This window comes from Sebastes umbrosus, chromosome 3, assembly GCF_015220745.1.
Source record: "Sebastes umbrosus isolate fSebUmb1 chromosome 3, fSebUmb1.pri, whole genome shotgun sequence".
In the NCBI taxonomy this organism is placed as follows: Eukaryota; Metazoa; Chordata; class Actinopteri; order Perciformes; family Sebastidae; genus Sebastes; species Sebastes umbrosus.
In genome coordinates this window covers 30100043-30121688 of record NC_051271.1, presented here as the reverse complement: position 1 = coordinate 30121688, position 21646 = coordinate 30100043, and the positions used below count along the sequence as shown (strand labels likewise).

The window sequence follows — 21646 nt, the reverse complement described above, 5'->3', positions numbered from 1 at the left end:
ACCCTATAGTATCTTACAGAAACTCAACTTCACAAATCTATCAGAAAGAAACTATTCACACGTTAAGAACTAAATATCTAAAATTCCCAATAACTCCCAAAGCAAAAGAAATCCATTTTAAAATATTAAACGGAGTGTATCCATCCAGTGATTTGTTGCGACAACGATTTGGAATTGAAACCAATAACTGTGTATTTTGTGATGATACTGAAACTACTGATCATTTATTTTTTCATTGTATGTATTTTGGAGCTTTATGGCTTTATGATATACATGACTGGCTTTTTCCAAAAGTTTCTCATCTTGGAAATCTTCTCTCAAAAGGACATTGTTTATGGTCTTGTCATGGACAATAACAAAGATGACTTTCTGGTGAATAACATTCTCATTCTTGGAAATTTTATTTGCACAAATCCAAGTATATGAAAGTGAAACTTATAGGTTTAATGTGTTTCATTCTGAGTTTCTTTCTTACATAAAAGCCCTTAAAGTCATGACAAACTAAAATGCATTGAAACTTCTTAGTATAATAGAATAATATGAATTACAGGTACAGCCCTATAGCCCGTAATTTAATTTATTATTATTTTCATGTATAATTTTACATATTTTATCTGTTCTTGTTCTGTATGCACCTTGTCCTTTTACTCTAATGCAATAATCTATGAGCCATGTTGTTTGTAAATTTGAATTTGTTCAATAAAAAAACAACAACTTTCAAGTGTTAAGAAACATTTATTATCAACCACATATAAATAAATAACATATAAAACAGGTCACAAGACTCTAAGAATAAAAAAATTGCAAAGGTTTACATGTGTTGTGGCTGACATGTGATACCAATACACTAGTAACAATATTTAAGGCAACGCTTGGGAGTAACACACTATTCAAGTATTAGCCGTAAAGATCTGGAGCTGGATATTAACATTTCTGTTGTAAGAGAGCATGTCCTATAAAACTTCTACACATTTCATACTAACAGAGTTCAGTATGTGCTTACACATCTGGAGATGTTTTTGGTGGCAAAGAACTAGGCACATCAATTTGAAGGAATTCAATGTTGAAGTCCATCCTTCAAAAAACCAGAGATTTAACTGGGAAAACACTGACATGCACAAACAGCTGAACTAATAACCTGATTAACAGACCCCTTTTCACAGGAGACATTTTGAGGTGTAATTAATAACTTTAATCATGGCTGCATTCCAGTTACGTGCTTTGGTTCCTGAGTCCTGGTATTGTGCATGCTGGCTCATGGCCATGACTTACTTCATGCTTACTTTTCAACTTGTCAACCCTTAAAACAAAGTAATTTCCAACCCCTACTCGCAGGTTGCATGTCTACAAGTTGTAAACAGTTAGCCAAAGAGTAATCCTTCCTTAATGCATTGATATCCAAATGGAATGGAGCCATCGTTAGTGTTATTCATTACATCTGTGCTTTTCATGCTATGACGTCTGCTGTGTGTCATAAACGCAGCATCTTTCACGTACAGTGCACAGAGCACAGAGCTTTTCAGCTAAAGGACAAAGAGTATGGATTAATAAAAGCAAAGAGACTAAACTTTTTTTGACAACAGCTGCTGCTGCTGCCATTTTGGACTAAAAACACTTACTCTATTTATAATATTTTTATTGTTCAACACAGGCCAATTCGGTAGAATATGGCAATAGAGTAGAAGTAATTTTGTTTGACTTTTGTACGGCACCTTTAAGGCGGACGTTTTACTGGCATCCAGCAATCACTTTACAGTCCAAAATGCCGGAAGCGTAGCTTTGCTGCCGGGCGCAACAATTGACAATATACGTTCTTTGAAAAGGATGCCAAAGTCTTCTTAATTCGTATAGGTATAAATGTTTTTGGTTTTGCCAACTCAACATTTTTCCCACTAACATCTGCAACATTAGTAAACTGGGAAAAAATGCTGGAGGCAGACCTGGTAAAGAATTTCTGTTACTGACAGAGCAGCTGTAGTGATGTTTTATCCCCACCTGAGCAGCCACTCAATGTGAAACTGGAGTGGAACTGTCATCACTATATTATACCCTGGTTGAAAAGTGTAAAAAATGTCACACCAGAGAAGAAATATAAAGATATATATTCGTCAGCAACAGGCGTCGCCTTGTGCCAAATTTGAAAGTTATACAATATTTATGTAACCGCTAGAGGCCTTATTAGAAGTCCTCACTGGGGCCAATTAGGAGAGTGTCATCGGGGTCTCGAGGAGAGAGTGCTCTTGAGGACCCTCTGAGGATTTGCTCTGAACTGTCCTCGTTTGGTTTCGTTCGGCTGCTCGGCAGAGAATCCAGTATTGTGTCCAGTCCTCGTCGCAACTCCTGTGTGCCTTCCTGCTGCCTTTTTCTGGATCCTGGAGGGAAGAGGAGACAGGTTTTAGTCACTGACAAAGGTACGGCTTGTTTAAAAAAAAAAGAAAAAAGCCTGAAGTGCAAGATTTTCATGTCATTAAAATATTTAAGCTGAACAGTGCTTTTTTTTAGCTGGCTGCGACATTACTGGAAACTTCTGAAAAATGTGTGCTCGCATTAAAAAAAAGAAATATGTGCAAAAAACCACTAATAAATCTTGTGCAGATGTTGAATGTTTTCATAGGCTGGGTTCATACTGTACCGTGACTGCGAGATCTGGAGCACACGCTTATAGTACGAGCTTATAATCAGGAGCAGCAACTAACGTTTCAACATAAAGCTTCATCAGAGTGAAGGCACCAGTTTGAGCTCTGACGCACAGAGATTCCTTCATCCTATTGTGAGTGTATTAGAAGTAACTGTGTCTACATGTGTCCTTATAAATGCACACACACACACAACCAAAAACAATTGAGCTATACAGAGATCTAAAGAAAAACAGGACTGGTCCAGTGTAAACTCACATCACTCCTCTCTTCCTCTCCAGTGATTTTTGTGTTGCAGTTGACAGAGAACTCTTTCCTCTGGGACGGCCTGTGTGCCCACTCTAAACAAATACACACACATACTAGATTAGTCTTTGCACTACCCACTACGTATAATACATATCAATAGAAAGGAAGTGCACATATAACAGTACACAATCAATATTTCAGTCCTCTCTGCCTACTTTAACAAATGAGATCAACACCATAAGTCCTATACTGGGAAACATAAAGCAACACTGTTATTATCCACCAGACTCTTCATGAAGGTCTGAACAGGTACTCAAAGCATAATGCCATTTTGAATTTGAATAATCACAACTGGATCAGAGCAGCTGTAATTACAGGTGCTAAATGCAAGATTGGGAGCATTTCTTCTCATAGTTTTCAGTCACGTGACCTGGAGAACAAAACACTGTTCCAACATGGCAGCTAACACTGGGAACTCCATAGACCTACCGCACAAGCCTGTCATATTCAAACTGTAAGTCTTAAGCATGTGTGACCCATATACTGTACAGTACCCGCTGCTGTATTTCAATCATTTAAGTGGAAGTAGACAACTTTTCAACTAGCTAGCACGCTAGCTTATCAACTACTTGATCATAACAGAATTTAATAACTTTCACCACTGCTCATTTTTAGAAAGGCCAACACAAGAAAACGTGTTCTTTGTTTATGTAATGTGCATTTAGATTTGGTTTTGCTTTCACTATGCAATTCTGTCTGCCACCTGACACGATCCTGGGGAAAATGAAGGCTTGCTAGTGCGCTATAACGCTGGCAGCCAGAAACAAACATCTGTGATCCATTGTCCGTTTGACAATCTGAACAAAGAACACATTTTCTTGCGGTGGCCTTTCTAAAATGAGCAGTAATGTAAGTTACTATATTCTGTTATGATCAAGGAATTGATAGGTAATGTCCCCGGAGCAGTACTTTGGTGATGTTTAGTTACATAATGTTATATCTTGTGGAGACGCCATACTTTATACTACTGCCAAAATGAAAGCATAACGTTACAGGCAGAGCAGATTTAGTAACATTCATTCTCAGCTCAGGTAGATATTACTCCACTATATCTTTACATAGCATATAGTTGTTTGATGCTATATTAATGCTCTGAATATCGTATAGAGCGCCTTTAAATACTGATATTTCTATGTACTGATTCGTTTTGTCCCAGTGGTGCACAATCATACTGTTTTATACCTGGCTGTGAGGCCAGTGGTTCAATGTGACAGTCAGCCCTTACCCACATAGAAGGCTGCCAGCTCTACTTCTTTCTACTTTTCCCACATTATTTGTGATTGCTTCACTATCTATAGTGAGAACTCCTCCAACATATATGATGTGTTCAGCTTCTGAAAAGGTTACCCGTCGTCTGTGCTCTCTCTCCCTGGCCAGCTCTCTGTCCCAGCTGATCAGCTGCATCCTCTCTCCGGCTGACAGGCTGAAGAATATGTCGTGGACCTCATAACGGGCGGCGCACAGCTGGAGCGGGAAACAATTACAGAGCAGACGATGGCTTGAATGAATGCATGTAATCACAGTATCTGTTGTGGTGAGTGCTAATGGGGGGGGAGGGGGGGGATAATTGCTCAGTTGGCTCAGTGTAGCAGAGAAGAGGAGAAAGGTTAACAGATGTTTACGACGCGTGTTTGCTTTAATACCTGCAGAGTGACTCTCTCCTGCAATAAAAGGTCCTGTCTGCTACAGATCTCTCCTCCGCCAGGGCTCTGCTGCTGCTGCAGGAACTGATGTGTGTCCTAGACGTCCAAACACACACAGCTGTAATCTGTACACAAACTGTTTTTGTTCATTCTACGAGACAGACGTGACGCCGTTGTCTCTACTCACCCTGATGGTGCGCACCAGCTGCGCCACTCTCTCGGTCCTCAGCAGCCTGCGAGCCAGAAAACCTTTCGCGGCTGCGAACAGCAGGGGGCGGTAGCGCTCTGAGAGCGGGCTGCAGCGCTGAGGAAGAGGAGGAAGAGGGGAGAACGAGTGACGAGAGAGGTGAATAATGAGGAGCAGAGGGGAAGAGAGAGGAGAATGCTAATTCCATCAATGACAACCAATTAATTTCCCACGCAGATTCTCAAGGTCTTTTGGTTGGCATCTGTTTAGCGCATCAACGCAAGTGGACTCATCATTATAATGGGGAATAATAAGCAGAATAATAATGTGTCACTCACTTGTTGATTCTTAAGATGTTGCATGTTTGTTGTACAACTATAGTGTAACTGAAGCTGAGCTGCTGAGAGAGCAATAACAGATGAGAGGGGCTACTGATAAGGATTAAGACATCGAGGGGGAAGTATTTGTTTCACCTGCGTGTGTCAGCTAACTGGTGATGAATAAAAATATTGTGGGTACAAGGATAAGCAGGACAAGCTTTTCGCATCACTGACATTAGCCAACAAATGTAATACCTGAGAGAGGGTAGGAAAGGTCAACGCGTCCCCAAGACGTGAGCTTGACATGGAGCAAGGGAAGGACACGCTCTGGAGGAGACGGTAACGCACTGCCAACGCCTGAGAGAGAGACAGACAGAGAGAGAGAGAGACAGACAGGGGAAAGAGATATTACGGTGGAGGGAAGGGAATAGGAGGAGGAGAAGTGCATGTGTGTGTGTTTAGGGCACGCATGCGTGCATTTGGGAGCAGGCAAGGTTGGAAAATATTGAATTGGAAAGGACAGCAAATGAGGCAGGAGGATGAAATTAATTGAGGGTAGAGAGAAAGAGACAGAAGGGGAGAGATGGGGCACAGAGGCAAGAGGGATGAGATGAGAGGGGGAGCAGGAGGAGGAGGAGGAGGAGAGGGATGACGGGGATGATGAGACAGGAGAGATGGAGAAAATGAATACAGCCAGAGAGTCAAAAACCACATTGGAGGAGGTATGAGACAAAACAAAGAGAGGGATGCGAGGAGAGGGGAAAAAGAGAGGAGAAGGGGAAGGGACCATTAGCGGTGGCACTCGACGGGACGATCTGGCACTTAACCACAGACGCTCATGAATTAAACAAATTATCCTTTCCCTTTCTGTGTCAATTCCCTCGGTCCCCTCCTCCCTCTACCAGAGAGTCCAGCCAGTTCGCTCTCTCTCATCACATCACAAATGATGGAAGGACAGAGGGGAGTCAGAAAGAAGTCTCTTTTTTTTTTTTTTTTTTTACTAAACAGCTTATGTTAATTATATTGTTGTTAAGGATACATAAATTAAACAGAGACTGTGATTAATAGGGCAAGGACACGGGCCAAGAACAAATACAGACACAAGCTGAAGAAACAAGAACTGGCTGCCAGAGAACAGCAGGCGTCCTTGAAGTCTCGCACGCGCGCACACACACACACACACACACAGAAACAGGCGACCATGCCAGCTCGCCTCTTAGGGATGTAATGAAACATTTATGGTAGAATCCCTGCGTGTGTGTTTTTTTTTTTTTTACTGGGGAGAGTCTGAAGGTCTCTTGTAATGAGCAGATGTCTGTAGTCTGCCCACGACCCCGGTCTCCAGAAGCACGCTCTAACATGTAGGGCGACAGCACGTGTGTCCACATTATGGATCAGAGCCAGAGCCTTTCAAAGGTCCGCCTCTAGTTTCAAAAGAACATTTAGGGTCAATGTTATATCACAGCTTAGTGAATTGGTTAGAAAGCCTATTCTCAATTTGAAAGAGATGGCCATTTCTCATAGGTGACTTTGGGTGGAGTCACAAAGCTTGGCAGAGTGAATTATGGTTGACTTTACAGGAGTTACGTAGTGCTAGATCTGTACAGCAATAGATGATGCAATTTAATGCAAGCAGCGAGCCAATGGGATGGAGGGAATATCAATATGTCTGTGTTTGAACCGTGTTCAGAGTTAGAATAAATGTCTGTAATTTCAGCTTTTCTTTAATTTCTTGGGAATTCTTTATGGCCGTTTTGACGCTCAAGGAAGAGGACACATTTGCATGGCAAGTCGAGAGAAAACTTAAAAAGGGTACAGCTGGCAATATTCTTCTTAATTTTCCTTCATATTTTTCTTACTGTCAATAAATCCCACGGGGCTCCCCTGTAGCTCAGGGATTAAGACGCCGACCATGAACCGCAACGTCTTCAATTCAGCTTCAGCTGGGGACCTTTGTCTGTCTCTCTCCACACAACATCCACAGCTGCAAACTTGGTTATTAAAAAATGTGAAATGACTTCCTACAACTCGGCTCCCTAGTTTAAGCAAACGTTACTCAAACAGGAGCACATAGTGTATTTGTTGGGGACTATTTTCACGATTTCTGCAGCGCTCATCAAATTAAATTTAAGACAGTTTAAAGAGGACCTATTATGCTCATTTTCAGGTTCATGCTTGTATTTTGGGTTTCTACTAGAACGCTTTACTTTCCTCATACCGGCTGTGTTGCAGCACCTCTTTTCACCCTCTGTCTGAAACGTTTGAGCTCAATGACCTATATCAGCTATATCAGGCTTAAAAGGCAATTCTTGTTAGTAGGGTCACTGGTATTGGTCATTTCATGATATTTGATTACAATATGAAGAATATATAATATTGCCAGACTTATCCTTTAACCCCCTGAGACCCGCGGGATTGCAGACGATCCTGACTATGTGATGTTAGTCCCAATAGTAGCCATTTCATTGTAGTGAGACCATTTTTTTAAACTTGACCACCCTGTATAAAGGGACCTACGGTGACCTCTAGGATAATCACAGCCTCATGAAACTGTACAGCCACAAACTAGAGACCTAGAGCATTCAGAGGAAGGATGGCTTTCCTAGCTAGATTGACAATAAGGGGGTTTATGAGCAGTTTACACAACAGAAGTGCTAGCTATCCAGTCACCAAAAAACGCAATTCTCACAGAAATGTCCAAATGTCAAAAGTTTTTGATACCAAATTACCGCATGGCTTTTTCTTTGGTGTTCATGTTTATTTCTTGTCACACAGTGCTGAGCTCCTTCTCAAATAAATCTTCAGGTTCCCAGCTTTCAGATGATGTACACCACTTCTATGTGACATATACTGTTGACCTGCTATCTCCCCCTAAAGACCCCCTGTAACCCCCTAAATAAGATTAAAAAAAAAAATAGGTCTATTGTGGTTCTCAGAGGGTCCTTTAACATTAAAAAATGAAAATGCAAATTAAATTACATTTATAACATTTTTGAGCTCTCATTTAATAGAAAAGAAACTCGGTAAGAGTTTAACCTGTTTATTCTTGCTGCACGTTGGTGTTGAAACAAGAGAAAAAGGGGTGTCGTGTTTGGTGTCAACTAGTTGTGTGCCATATTCTAATATCCTTCTGCAAGACTGTCTTGTAAACGGCTCAGTGCATACCTAAAATGTGCAATATTAATTTACACTAGAGAGGTTAAGGTCAAACTTGTAGTCCTAGACAAAGCGCCAAAAATGCAGCAATGGACCTACTTTTTTGGCTCCACATATCTAAATTTAATGTTTTTTGTTTAGTTTCATCTCAAAAACATCTAATTACCCCATAACACCAATAATCTATTTCCATTGTCTCACCTGCAGTAGTTCTTCCTGTTGTTTCCTGTGCTCGTCCTGCAGGGCTCTGACCTGAGCAGCGTGGGCCTGTTTCAGTTGCTCCTGCTTGTCTTCTTGACCGCCACGGCCTTCGTACCACCGTGCTGCTGCTGAAGGCGACATATCTGTAATGTGTGGTCACATAACGTGTGAATAAAAAACAAAAGAAAATCTGGACTATTACAGCACAATGTCCTGCCAAAGAGAAGGCTGGGTTCTGATCAGATTATTTTTCTATTCAATGGACTCTTTGCTCCCGATATCCTGTTGATCAATATTAAAAAAAAAATCCTGATCAGTCCTGATCCTGAGGACCAGCTAAAAGCATTCATACTGTTCTTATTTTAATGTCTGTTTTTTTAGTCATGTTTGTACCACTGATTTGCCTTTTCTAAATCTCTACATACTCCAAATATGGAGGACAGAACCTGCCAAAATCACAAATAAATAAATAAATAAATGACTCGATAAATAAATAATTATTAAATAATTAAATATAGCAAAAATAATATTATAAATAAATGTAGCCATTAATTAATTGATCAAATGTGTGACATAAATTGATATTTCTGTTTTAATTTGCTTCTTTATTTATTTATCTTTTTATTAATTCCCTTATTTATTTACTCCTTTGTTTGATTTTCCCTTTTATTAATTTATTTATTAATGTGTTTATGTTTATTTAAATTTAGTTATCTTTTAATCATTATATATATATATTTGTATTACTTATTTATTTTTGCATTTATTTGTTATTAATTGATTTAATTAAATTATTTAAAATGCTAAATAAATTTTTTTTAAAAATACATTTTAATGTGAATAGAAATAAACACACAAATAAATAAAAGGGAAAGTTAAACAGAATAGTAAATAAATAAGGGAATTAATACAAAGATAAATAAATAAAGAAGCAAATTAAAACAGAGATATCAATTTATGTCATATTTTATCAATTAATTAATGGCTACATTCATTTTTTATATTATTTTTGTGACATTTAATGCCATGTTTATTTATTTATCGAGTCGTTCATTTATTTATTCTTTTTTTTTATTTTGGCAGGTTCTGTCGTTCGTACCTCCAACAGCATCTTCATCCCTGTTCCACTATTGTCCTTGTCTTACCTTTAGGAGTGCTGGAGTCGGGTCTGACCACAGAGTCTGCTCCTTTGTTGCCATCTGCACTCCTGTCCAGTGTCTCCTCTGTCATGTGCATGAGCAGCCTCCGTTTGACCTTGGATACCCCACCCTGACCTTCGCCCCCGCTCTCTGGGGTCAGATGCTTCTCCTGAACAAGATGACTTTTTAAGCCCGAGTCGGACCCTGACTCTTCAAGGAACCACAGGCCAGACGGTGCGTCCACGTCATACGACTGGTTGAGAGATGGCGAGTGGGTAGAGTCGTGACCTTCTGCGGGTAGGTTGCTGGTATCCGAAAGCACCGAGACGTTACGTGAAGCCATGGTCACAGTATTTCTGAATACATCGGGAATTCGCAGCCGCTGTGTTGCGGAAAGGATGCATTTGGCTGTGGGCTTTCTACAGCTGTCATGCTGTCCGTAACTTTTTGAAAGTCCTTCTTTACATTTCCATTTTTCCTTCGCTCTCTCTGTAGCTAAGGTTTTGACTAGCCTGAGCTCGCTTACGTCTACTGCCTCAGCTTCTTTTACCGGCACTATGAGAGGAACGCCGTACGTGTCACTGATGCTTGGTTCAGGTCCTGTATCTTCCGGCTGCATGTCCCTGAAATTGTCTGATTGTCTTCTTGGCTGCTCTCCGTACCTTTGGTCTTGCTGTGCATCTTTGCCAATGTCATCATCCCTCAGTTTATCCTCCGAATAATAGGCACCCTCACTTGGATGAGAGCGCTCGCTTTGGGTGTTGCTCTCAGTTTGGCCGTGATTCTTTAAGTTTTCTGTCAGTGTGGACTCCAGATCCGAAATCAGTACTTTAAGGCTGAACAGGTTGGACTCGAGCTGATCTATGTGCTGTGAACTCTTGGCTGAAACGCACGTTACATCACCTTCAACTGCGAGCTTCACAGTGGAAGGAACTGCTGTGGGACTGTTTTTATGCCCTGGGTTAACTTCCTCAACCTTGTGGCCTTCACTCAAAACAGTATCGACTAAAACTTTCCTCTTTGAGGTCTCGGCCCCATGGAGAGCTTCTCCATCTCGGATGCTGCCTTTGCTTTTGCAGAGCACAGGACTCCTACAGAAACTAGGGGCTGGGATAGTGTGATATTTCCCTGCTCCATTATAAAAAGCTGCAGTGCAGGAGGTCAAGCAAAAGGCTTCCTGAACAGGCGAGGTCTCTGTCGACGTGGGTTGGTGCTGTTTAGGCTCTGTTATGACCTCTTGCGAAATATTCAGCTTATTATTTCTGAAGACTGTTTCCTCCTCAACACTAGTCATTTCCTTAGTATTTCCATCTCCTGTTAAAGGTGTGCTTTCAGATTTTAAGTTTTCCCCAATAAACTCGCTCTCAATCATCTTCTCATTTTCCAAGGATTTCTTTGGCGACATTTCCACAGAGGGGAAAGAAGTGCCTCTCCTCTCTTTAGTTTTCTTCCCCTCTGCGGTCACAGTCCCCTTGTCAGGGAACTCGTCATTCTCCTTATCAGAGAGGCTCTGCTCCTCCGCCCTTGCTCTCGTCTGTTCTCGGCCCCTCTCCTGAATTTTAGTGCTTTTGGCTTGGTTCCTAAGCATCCGCTGGCGCCGCCGATACTCCTGAGATTTCTTCAGCAGGGCCTGGAGGCTCAGACGATAAGGCTCCTCAGATGGCTGCGCTTCGTGTTCGTGGTTGTCCGCTGGTTTTGATTCTGTGGGGTCGTGCTGAATGTGCAGCTCTGTTGTTGGACTGTGATGAGCGCTTAATGTCTGCGATAACTCTAGATCATCTGAGACGCCACTGTTTTCTGATGAAGAGACCGCGCCCTCAATTCTGTCCAAATTGTGATCTTTGTCGAGGTCAAGTGCCGTGGTAAAGGGAAGGTTATCTTCACCCTCTGTGCTGTTCAGATGACTGCTTTCGGATTGCTCTACTGGTAAATGGTCACATATGACTGAATCCTCCTGGAGCGAGGTGTAACAAGTGTCTTTTACTACTATTTCGTCAGTAGAAAAGGACGATTCCAGTCCACTCCTTTCCAGTTCCTCTCCATCCACAGGAGGGTGGCTGATAATATCTGGCATCATGGCGATTGTGTTTGAGGTGTTGTGAAGGAAAAAGCCACCGATACTATTGTTATCATAAGCTCCCTCTGAGGAGCCAAAGCTCTCTCTCTCTGCATCAATCCTTCCAGAGACACTAGTGGTGTTTACAACATTCTCGTAGGTCACATAGCCGGAGGATACTGACTGGTGGCTTGGCTGTGATCCCTGTTGGCTGTAATGTTGGTCAGTAAGGCATCCTTCCTGATAACTTTGCTGAGGTGTCACATCAGAGGCGAAAAAGGCACTATATGAAGTTGACGTCAACGGAGGAAGAGAAGCACCATCCTTTTCTTTCCTTCCGGGTAGTGGTGAGAGTGAAAGACTATCCTTTGTTCCCATGATTAAATTGCTCTGTGACACTGATCTGCCGCTGGTGTTGTGGGAATATGAAGATTTTGTGTCAATCTCTGACTCTTGAAGCAACTCCTCCAGCGTTGGCGTCTTCCTCAGCTGCAATTCATAAGAGGAAACAATAACAAATAGCATGAGATCAGTGAAAAGGAGTTTTTTCATTTGATTTGAGAGCATGACAAAACATGACATGATCGAAAATAATGTCTGACGATGACTCTATTTATGCATAATAACTAGTGTATGTTTGTATCTAACTAAGCAGTCTACCAATATGTTATCCTCAAGCAACACACAAATACAAATATATGAACATATCAGGTTTGCCAAGAGGATAGCTGAAAAGTGAGGACTTATATTACCTGAACACTGTGTAGGATAGTTTGCACGAAGGCCATTCTTGAATCATCCTTCAGCTTTCTGTGGACAGCAGCTTTCTGTGCTGCATCTCTGTGTCGCTGCATCTCCTCTCTCTGCTCCCCTGAGAGCTGTTATCATCAGAAAGCAGACATGAGGTGTCATCTAATGATTATTAGCACTAATGATTATTTTCATTATCCATTATGCTGTTCTTTAGTTTTTTTCGGTTAACCGATTACTTGTTTGGTTTATAAAAAGCCAAGAAATAGAGAAAACTGTCCGTCACAAATTCCCAGAGCCCCCTTTAACCTCTTCCACTTCTTGAGGGCGCCGGCACCCTCGGTCCACTTTGTCTTTTTCAGAGGCTGTAGCAGGCTCAGTTTTAAAGCTAGAGTGGTTTCATATGAAACTAGGAAAACTAATGAATCCATTGTTACCAATCAAGTCATCCTAGTATGTCGGGAAGAACGCTAAATAAGGCTAGGAAGTTAGGCTAAATTTTGGTGAGGAAAAACTGGGATGGCCATTTTCAAAGGGGTCCCTTGATCTCTGACCTCAAGATATGTGAATGAAAATGGGTTCTATGGGTGTCCACGAGTCTCCCCTTTACAGACATGCCCACTTTATGATAATCACATGCAGTTTGGGGCAAAACCATGCAGTTTTTTTGAATGCAGTATAAATGTGTTATTTTTGCCTATTCTGAAAATGATGTGTTTGAATATTTTTGCATACTGGGGTCCCTAAACGGTCTTGGAATTACATAAATTGGATATGATTGTAAAGCGGAGACTCTTGTGGATCCAATGAGCCCAATTGTATTAATCTGTGATGATGTTAGTCCCCATAGTAACCATTTAATTGTATTGAGACCATTTTTTGAAACTTGACTTCACTGCCTGTGGTGACCTCCAGGATAATCACAGCCTCATAAAACTTTACAGCATTCAGAGGATGGATGGTTTTCCTATGTATATTGACAACAAGGGGGTTTATGAGCAGTTTGCAGAACAGACGTGCACGCCGTCCAATTGCAGAAAAATGTAATTCTTGCAGAAATCTCCAAATGTCAAAAGTTTTTGATACCAAATCACAGCCTGGCTTTTTCTATGGTGTTCCTCAAGGTGTTGATGTCTTAATGTGGTATTTTGGAGGGATTATTCATCATTTTTATAAATTCTCGCGTAATAAAAAAACTTGATAAATTTAGCACCAAATCTGTGTAACAAATGGTACCAACCCTAAAATTGCTGCAACAACATATGAGACATAATCAGGAAAAGGAAAAGGTTAAGGTGACTTCTTAAAATAGCTTTAGTCCAACCAACCCTCAAAAACCCAAATAACATGACACTAATGGCAATTTACAATGGTATAGAGCAGTGTAAAGCAGCAATAATATCTAAAAAGCCTGAAGAACCTGTGACATTTTTGCTTCATAACTTCTATGAATAATGAATGATCAAATTTGTATTACTTTTTTTAGTCGATTGACTAATTGTTGCAGCACTAATCCACAAAAATGACCAGTTACACCATGACAGCACAGTACAACTGGCCTTACCTAACATACATAATACATAACAAAGAGAGTTGAGAGACAGTAAAGTTTTTAGTGGGTTTCTGCGTCTTATTAGCTCAGATTAAAACCCCCAATAAGATAAAATAAGATAAGATAAGATGAACCTTTATTAATCCCGGGGGGGGGAATTCAGGTGTCAAAGCAGCAACATCAGCAAACAGAGTGAAACACAGGAGAGGTAAAGGTATACAAAAAATATAAAAAACAATAATAAAGATATAAAAGATACAGAGTGAATGGGTGAACATAATGTGTACAGTCCGTCAATAAATAAATATAGTATGTACATATGTGCAGTCTATAAAGTGGTATATAGGATGTATAATGTAAAGTAAGTGGTATATAGGATGTATAGTGTAAAGTAAGTGGTATATAGGATGTATAATGTAAAGTAAGTGGTATATAGGATGTATAGTGTAAAGTAGGTGGTATATAGGATGTATAGTGTAAAGTAAGTGGTATATAGGATGTATAGTGTAAAGTAGGTGGTATATAGGATGTATAATGTAAAGTAAGTGGTATATAGGATGTATAGTGTAAAGTAAGTGGTATATAGGATGTATAGTGTAAAGTAAGTGGTATATAGGATGTATAGTGTAAAGTAAGTGGTATATAGGATGTATAGTGTAAAGTAAGTGGTATATAGGATGTATAGTGTAAAGTAAGTGGTATATAGGATGTATAGTGTAAAGTAAGTGGTATATAGGATGTATAGTGTAAAGTAAGTGGTATATAGGATGTATAGTGTAAAGTAGGTGGTATATAGGATGTATAGTGTAAAGTAAGTGGTATATAGGATGTATAGTGTAAAGTAAGTGGTATATAGGATGTATAATGTAAAGTAAGTGGTATATAGGATGTATAGTGTAAAGTAAGTGGTATATAGGATGTATAATGTAAAGTAAGTGGTATATAGGATGTATAATGTAAAGTAAGTGGTATATAGGATGTATAGTGTAAAGTAAGTGGTATATAGGATGTATAGTGTAAAGTAAGTGGTATATAGGATGTATAGTGTAAAGTAGGTGGTATATAGGATGTATAGTGTAAAGTAAGTGGTATATAGGATGTATAGTGTAAAGTAAGTGGTATATAGGATGTATAATGTAAAGTAAGTGGTATATAGGATGTATAGTGTAAAGTAAGTGGTATATAGGATGTATAATGTAAAGTAAGTGGTATATAGGATGTATAATGTAAAGTAAGTGGTATATAGGATGTATAATGTAAAGTAAGTGGTATATAGGATGTATAGTGTAAAGTAAGTGGTATATAGGATGTATAGTGTAAAGTAGGTGGTATATAGGATGTATAGTGTAAAGTAGGTGTAAAGTGTGCCAGTGGTTAGAGTCCAAGATGGTTGCAGATAGTGCATGTTTAAACTTCTTAAAGTCCTCATAGTTCTCATATGGGGGTCAGCCTTGGTTGTGGAGCCTGATGGCTACCAGCATGAATGTTGACTTTAACAGAAACATCATAAAGCATAGGTCCTACCAGAGGAGGAAGGATGGGTTGTCCATGGAAGAGGATGAGAGAGGATGAAGGTGGAGGCTGGTTGTGCTCCTCCTCATCATCATCACTCTTCCTCAGCAGAGAGAGACGATGCATCACAAACTGGTCGTAGTCCTCCATCAAGCTGCATCAGGTAAAGTAACGTGTAACACTTTGAAGACTAACTAGTGCTCATATATTAACGATATCTTGATTGAGTGATATCTGCTAACGTTAGCTGTAACTTTAGCTAGTTAGCTAGCTAGCTAAGGGGTTAGCTCACGTTAGCGTTTAATACCAAACTGTAAAGTAAAGTAATATCTAGTTAATATCTATTATTAAGAGAAGCAGCAGTAGAGCAGCTCTGCAGTGTGTTACCTCTGATGAAACAGCACCAAACTAGAGTGTAGTGGAGCTACCAAACAGAGCAGTCTCCAGCAGCATCAGGCTGTCTGTGTTTACATGTTTACCGCCTCTCCTCTCTGCTCCCGGAGCAACACCACGGTGACCGTTTAGAGACCGTGAAGACCCGGAGAGGACTCACAGCCCGGAGAGGACTCGCAGCGCGGAGAGGACTCGCAGCGCGGAGAGGACTCGCAGCACGGAGAGGACTCGCAGCACGGAGAGGACTCGCAGCACGGAGAGGACTCGCAGCCCGGAGAGGACTCGCAGCGCGGAGAGGACTCGCAGCGCGGAGAGGACTCACAGCCCGGAGAGGACTCGCAGCACGGAGAGGACTCGCAGCACGGAGAGGACTCGCAGCCCGGAGAGGACTCGCAGCGCGGAGAGGACTCGCAGCGCGGAGAGGACTCACAGCCCGGAGAGGACTCGCAGCCCGGAGAGGACTCACAGCACGGAGAGGACTCGCAGCACGGAGAGGACTCGCAGCCCGGAGAGGACTCGCAGCACGGAGAGGACTCGCAGCACGGAGAGGACTCGCAGCACGGAGAGGACTCACAGCACGGAGAGGAGTCACAGCACGGAGAGGAGTCACAGCACGGAGAGGACTCACAGCACGGAGAGGACTCACAGCACGGAGAGGACTCACAGCACGGAGAGGACTCACAGCACGGAGCTGGACACAACGAGGCAAGGCAGCTTCATTTGTAGAGCACATTTCAGCAACAGGGCAATTCAAAGTGCTTTACATAAACATTCAAGAACATTGCTACAAAGTGCAAAACAACATTAAGACATAATTAAAACAGTTATAAAAACATTAAAGATTAGAAAATAAAAACAAGCTAAAAACAAAACCTAGGATACAAACTAAAATAGAGTAATAACAAACAAGAGTTAAAGCTCTAGTGCAGTATAAGATCATTATCTGGTTTAATTAAATGCAGCAGCAAACAGGACAGGTTGAAGCTTTGATTTAAAAGAACTCAGAGTTGGTCCTGCAGGTTTCTGGGAGCTTGATCCAAATATTTGGTGCATAAAAACTGAACTATGCTTCTGCATGTTTAGTTGTGAATCTGGGGACACTAAGCAGACCTGATCCAGATGACCTGAGAGGTCTGGATGGTTCATAACATAGCAGAAGATCAGTAATGTATTTTGGCCCTAAACCGTTTAGTGCTTTGTAAACCAGCAGCAGTATTTTGAAATCCATTCTCTGAGAGACAAATTAAACAACGAATAATATACCAATTAAAAACACAATACACAACATTTACTCACAAAGACTAGATTAACTAAACACACAAAACCTTCTCCTCTGAGTCAACGATATTGCTGTGAAACTTGTATTAATGAGGAGTGAACTGTCATGGTGCTCCATGTTTTCACAGCATCCAGACCTGCTGGAGAGGAAGGGAGCTGCTGATAACTTGATACTGCCACCTACAGACCTGACTGGTTATACACAAATATGAGGCCTTTATACTGTCAACTAAGCACTGAAGATTAAAAAAAAAAAAAAAAAAAGAAAAAAAAAAGTAGTACAAATTGTGCAGTACATTTTCAGCCTTGAGTTTTGGCCTATTGACCCTCAAAAACCCAAATAACGTGAAACTAATGGCAATTTACAATGATATAGAGCAGTGTAAAGCAGCAATAACATCTGAAAAGCCTGAAGAACCTGTGACATTTTCGCTTCATAACTTCTATGAATAATTAATGATCACATTTTTATTACTTTTTTGTCGATTGACTAATTGTTGCAGCACTGATCCACAAAAATGACCAGTTACACCATGACAGCACAGTACAACTAGCCTTACCTAACATACATAATACATAACAAAGAGAGTTGAGAGACAGTAAAGTTTTTAGTGGGTTTCTTTGTCTTATTGGCTCAGATTAAAACCCCCAATAATGTTGACTTTAACAGAAATATCATAAAACGTAGGTCATACCAGTGGAGGAAGGATGGGTTGTCCATAGAAGCGGATGAGAGAGGATGAAGGTGGAAGCTTGTTGTGCTCCTCCTCATCACTTTTCCTCTGGGAAAAAAAAAAAAAAAAATAGTACAAATTGTGCAGTACATTTTCAGCCTTGAGTTTTGGCCTATTGGCTCCCAACAAATTGATTGTAAATATAATTAACCATTACGTGATTTTAAATGTGTAGATTGCATGTTCTCTATCTTTTAAACCATTATTCCCTCTCATTTTTTTGTATTGTAATAGTGTTTTCTATTGTCATAAAGTCATAGGCCTACATCAGTGTATGTTTTTTTTGGGGGGGGGAATTCTTTTTATTCCCTTTTTTCCCCAAACATAGCATAACAAAAAAAAAAACATAATACAACATAATGGTGTGTTATATAGTTTTAGTTGTGCGTGTTAAAGGTCTGCAAAGTTAGCAAGCCCAAAGTCCAGGCCAAAGGGAGTGACTCTCGCCCACAGAAACACTGCTCCTGCACTGCCTGAAACCCCTTGCTTGAAGTCCCGCCTTTTCTTTCGTAATGTGGCGATGTCACCAAGTAACATATTTGCATAACAGCTAGTTTGGCACGCCCTCAAACAAAGCTAATTAGAGCGGAGCAGGAGCGGAGTCCAAAGAGTTTGGTACGGTTGACCAATCAGAGCAGACTGGACTTTTTGGGAGGGAGTGCGGGGCAGGAGCTCAAACAGAGCGTTTCAGACAGAGGGTGAAAAGAGATGCTGCAGCACAGCTGGTATGAAAAAAATAAAGCGTTTTTTTAACATTAAAGTATGCAAACGTGTTTTAGTAGAAACCCAAAATACAAGTATGCACCTGAAAATAAGCATAATAGGTCCTCTTTAACTAATTATATTCAGTTGCTGAATACATTTTTAAATGCATCTTATATCTGCTTAAATATATAATTTGTAGCTCAGCATCCTGATATTAACAATAATAATATAATAAAACTATATATGTGAAAAAAAAAAAAAAAAATATTCCTTGATTACACAAGACACACAAAAGCTGTTCCATTTCAAAACGTTTATTGGTCATATACAAAATAAAGTAAGCTGTTTATCAACAAACATACAGTATATACATCAATAAATTAAAAGATGCATCAGACCGATGATGAAACAGTTAATTTCATGATTACCGATACCTTGTCATCATCACTTACGTATCTACAAATTGCAAAAAAAAAAAGTACAATAATTTAGTTGAAGATAAATACTTACAAAGACTGTCACATTTTAAGTATTTTCCCATATAAAGTACTGTCGTAGAATAATTTATTACACCCCATACAGAAATATTACAAAACACAGAATTTCCTATCACAAGGGCTCACTACATTTCTATAGCTTTAAACCGACCATTATAGCCTATTACTTTTAGAAACACAAAAATATCCCCATGAGTAACCTGGCCAAATGCTCACCAGTAGACACGTGTGGTTTGATGGGGGGAAAAAATGTTACCAGGAGTAAAATTAGAGAGAAAATAAAAAAATAAAAGAAGTAAATGTGATACCTAAACTTTAAAGAATGTGATGTTAGAGGCTGTGCGACTGATAAGGGCAGATTCAGCAGAGAGAGTAAGAGAGAGGGTACAAAACAAACATTATTATTGATGAAAACACCAAACAAACGATCAAAGGAATCATTGGTTCATTTGCTCTCATCGATCGGCATGGGAGGTGGGTGAAAGGGCTTTTAGAGTCCGGTGGCGTGATTCACTAGACAGGAAAACAACCGAATGACTGCGTACCGATTGGCCAAGCAGCAAGATAAGAAGTTAATGATTTGCATCTTCTAGAAGAATGGGATGTTTTGAAGAAGGGCTCGGCAGCCTGCTGAGTTAACTCGACCCTTTTTAAAAAAGTGTCAGGATGGATGGGATAAGTGGAGTGGGAAAGAGCTTTATCAGACGTGTCTCCACCGCTCCTTTCTGCCTCTGTAAAATATTTATGGATGCGGTTTAGGAGCTGTTGCTCTGGGTTTTGCGATGAGATGTCTTTTCATAAGGAGGGTATATGACCCCAGTGGAAAATAAGGTCAGCGTGTCTTACAAGCTCATAAACTCTGTTATGAAAAGCCACCAAGCTGCCCTGTCTGATCATCACTAAAGGTCACTAGTTGTCAGCTGATCATGTCTGCAGAGTGGACATTAGGATAAACCTCATGTGTTTAGAGACTTAACACCCTGACGCAACATGCTGCTTCACACTGGAGATACAACCACAATTCAAGTCTTCATTTGGACTGCGGGCCTTGCACGACAGCTGCAGTATATTTTGCCTTCTTCTCAAATGGAAATGGATCAAACCTATTTGATGCTTTTTTATGTTTTCACAGTTGATTGTTAAGTGACAAGATAAGCCAGATTAAACAGAGACATACTGGTGCTGGCATTTATAACCGAGAAAAAAAAGCTAAACACTGTATATAAGCTCTTTAACCTCGTCACATCACACGAGTATCTGCGATTATAAAACAGACAACTTGAACACGACGGCTACGAAAGCATCACTGCTCCTGTGCGGCAGGAGGTCCCATTTTGCCCTACACAGTTTGCATAATTAGAGATGTCTATTAAAACAGCAGCCACCATGTCGACACATTTATGCTTACACAGTATGTATCCTTTTTAAACAAGAGGAGCATAGAGACTGGGTTGAAACATACAGTACGTACACTTTGACAAGCACCGGGAAGTTTCTTATTTTGCTTCAACTCGACTCAGCCGAAACTTAGTCGTGTTTCTTCCCATTTTATACCATCATGACCGCACAGGACTTGCCAGCAAAAAACACCATTCAACAAGCAAATGGAAAGACAGACAGGAAGCAACAGAGTGACCATAATAGAGAAATAATACATAAAAAAAAAAATCCAGTAGAAAGTCTGACCATACAAAACAGGATCCATTTTTTAAAAAAAAAACACAGAGCACATACATAAATATACTGGATGTGAAACCACTGTGAATGCCATGGAGTAATGGTGCCTTCAAATGAAACTCGCGAGTTTGTGTTTACAACATGGGAAGTCGTGTATACAATATGCTTGGCGTTCAAGTGGCTAAGTCGTGAGAACACTGCTGCTAAGCAACAATATTAACGTTACTGTCGACGTCCAGAAGCCTCAGAGGCTAACAATTTAGCAAGCTGGTAACATAATGTAGTAAATGCAAAGGCAAAATGACAAGAAAAAGATGAGGCCGTTGGGAATATCAACATTTTCCTCAGACATATTATAAAATTATTATGAAGAAAAACAATACACGACTACAATTACAATATGTTAACTTATTATGCACCGAAAAATGAACGTCCATGGCCTCCGCCATTTGTGACAATGCCAACAAACACTACGAGGTTGTGAATACCACAAGAGGGGGGCGTTCATATGGACTCTTCTCGTGAACACGGTAAACACGACCCCATTTGAAGGCACCATATATTCCTGTGATAAGACCTTTAAAAAAAAAAAAAAATGTATCAGACATTTTCATTTGACATTTGTAGCTCTCTGATTTCACAGTCGACTGAACGTACAAATCGGTGTACAGATTATTGAGTAATCATATTTTTAAAACCCATTTCCCTTCCAGTGCCTTTGCTCATTGTTCACCTGTTTGCTCTAATATTAATGTAGGGTACAGATACAGACATACCTCGCTAATCTTAATAACTGCACAGCAGTAGTAGCTAGTTAACCCCCTTATTCTTCACAGTGGAAAAGTAGCGGTTCAGGTAAAAGGCTGCATGTATTTTCATCATGTAAATTGCTTTGACTTTG

The 21646-nt window shown here is 40.3% G+C and overlaps 1 protein-coding gene across 3 annotated transcripts; it reads right to left on the bottom strand.

Moving 5' to 3' along the window:
* Nucleotides 1-715: 715 nt before the first annotated feature.
* si:ch73-100l22.3 lies at nucleotides 716-16006 on the bottom strand. Of its 3 annotated transcripts, XM_037764925.1 has the most exons (11): nucleotides 15849-16006; nucleotides 15474-15615; nucleotides 12400-12525; nucleotides 9598-12136; nucleotides 8453-8595; nucleotides 5351-5452; nucleotides 4776-4892; nucleotides 4589-4684; nucleotides 4293-4409; nucleotides 2895-2977; nucleotides 716-2372 (listed from the first exon to the last, which is right to left on the bottom strand). In XM_037764925.1, the coding sequence occupies exons 2-11, from the start codon at nucleotides 15609-15611 to the stop codon at nucleotides 2213-2215; spliced, it is 3621 nt and encodes a 1206-aa protein (XP_037620853.1). In that variant the 5' UTR covers nucleotides 15612-15615; nucleotides 15849-16006; the 3' UTR covers nucleotides 716-2212. The 3 variants fall into 3 exon arrangements, with proteins under 3 accessions (XP_037620853.1, XP_037620854.1, XP_037620855.1); XM_037764926.1 differs by having other exon boundaries at nucleotides 8453-8580; nucleotides 15474-16000; XM_037764927.1 differs by lacking the exon at nucleotides 5351-5452 and having other exon boundaries at nucleotides 15474-16000.
* Between the last annotated feature and the right edge of the window lie 5640 nt (nucleotides 16007-21646).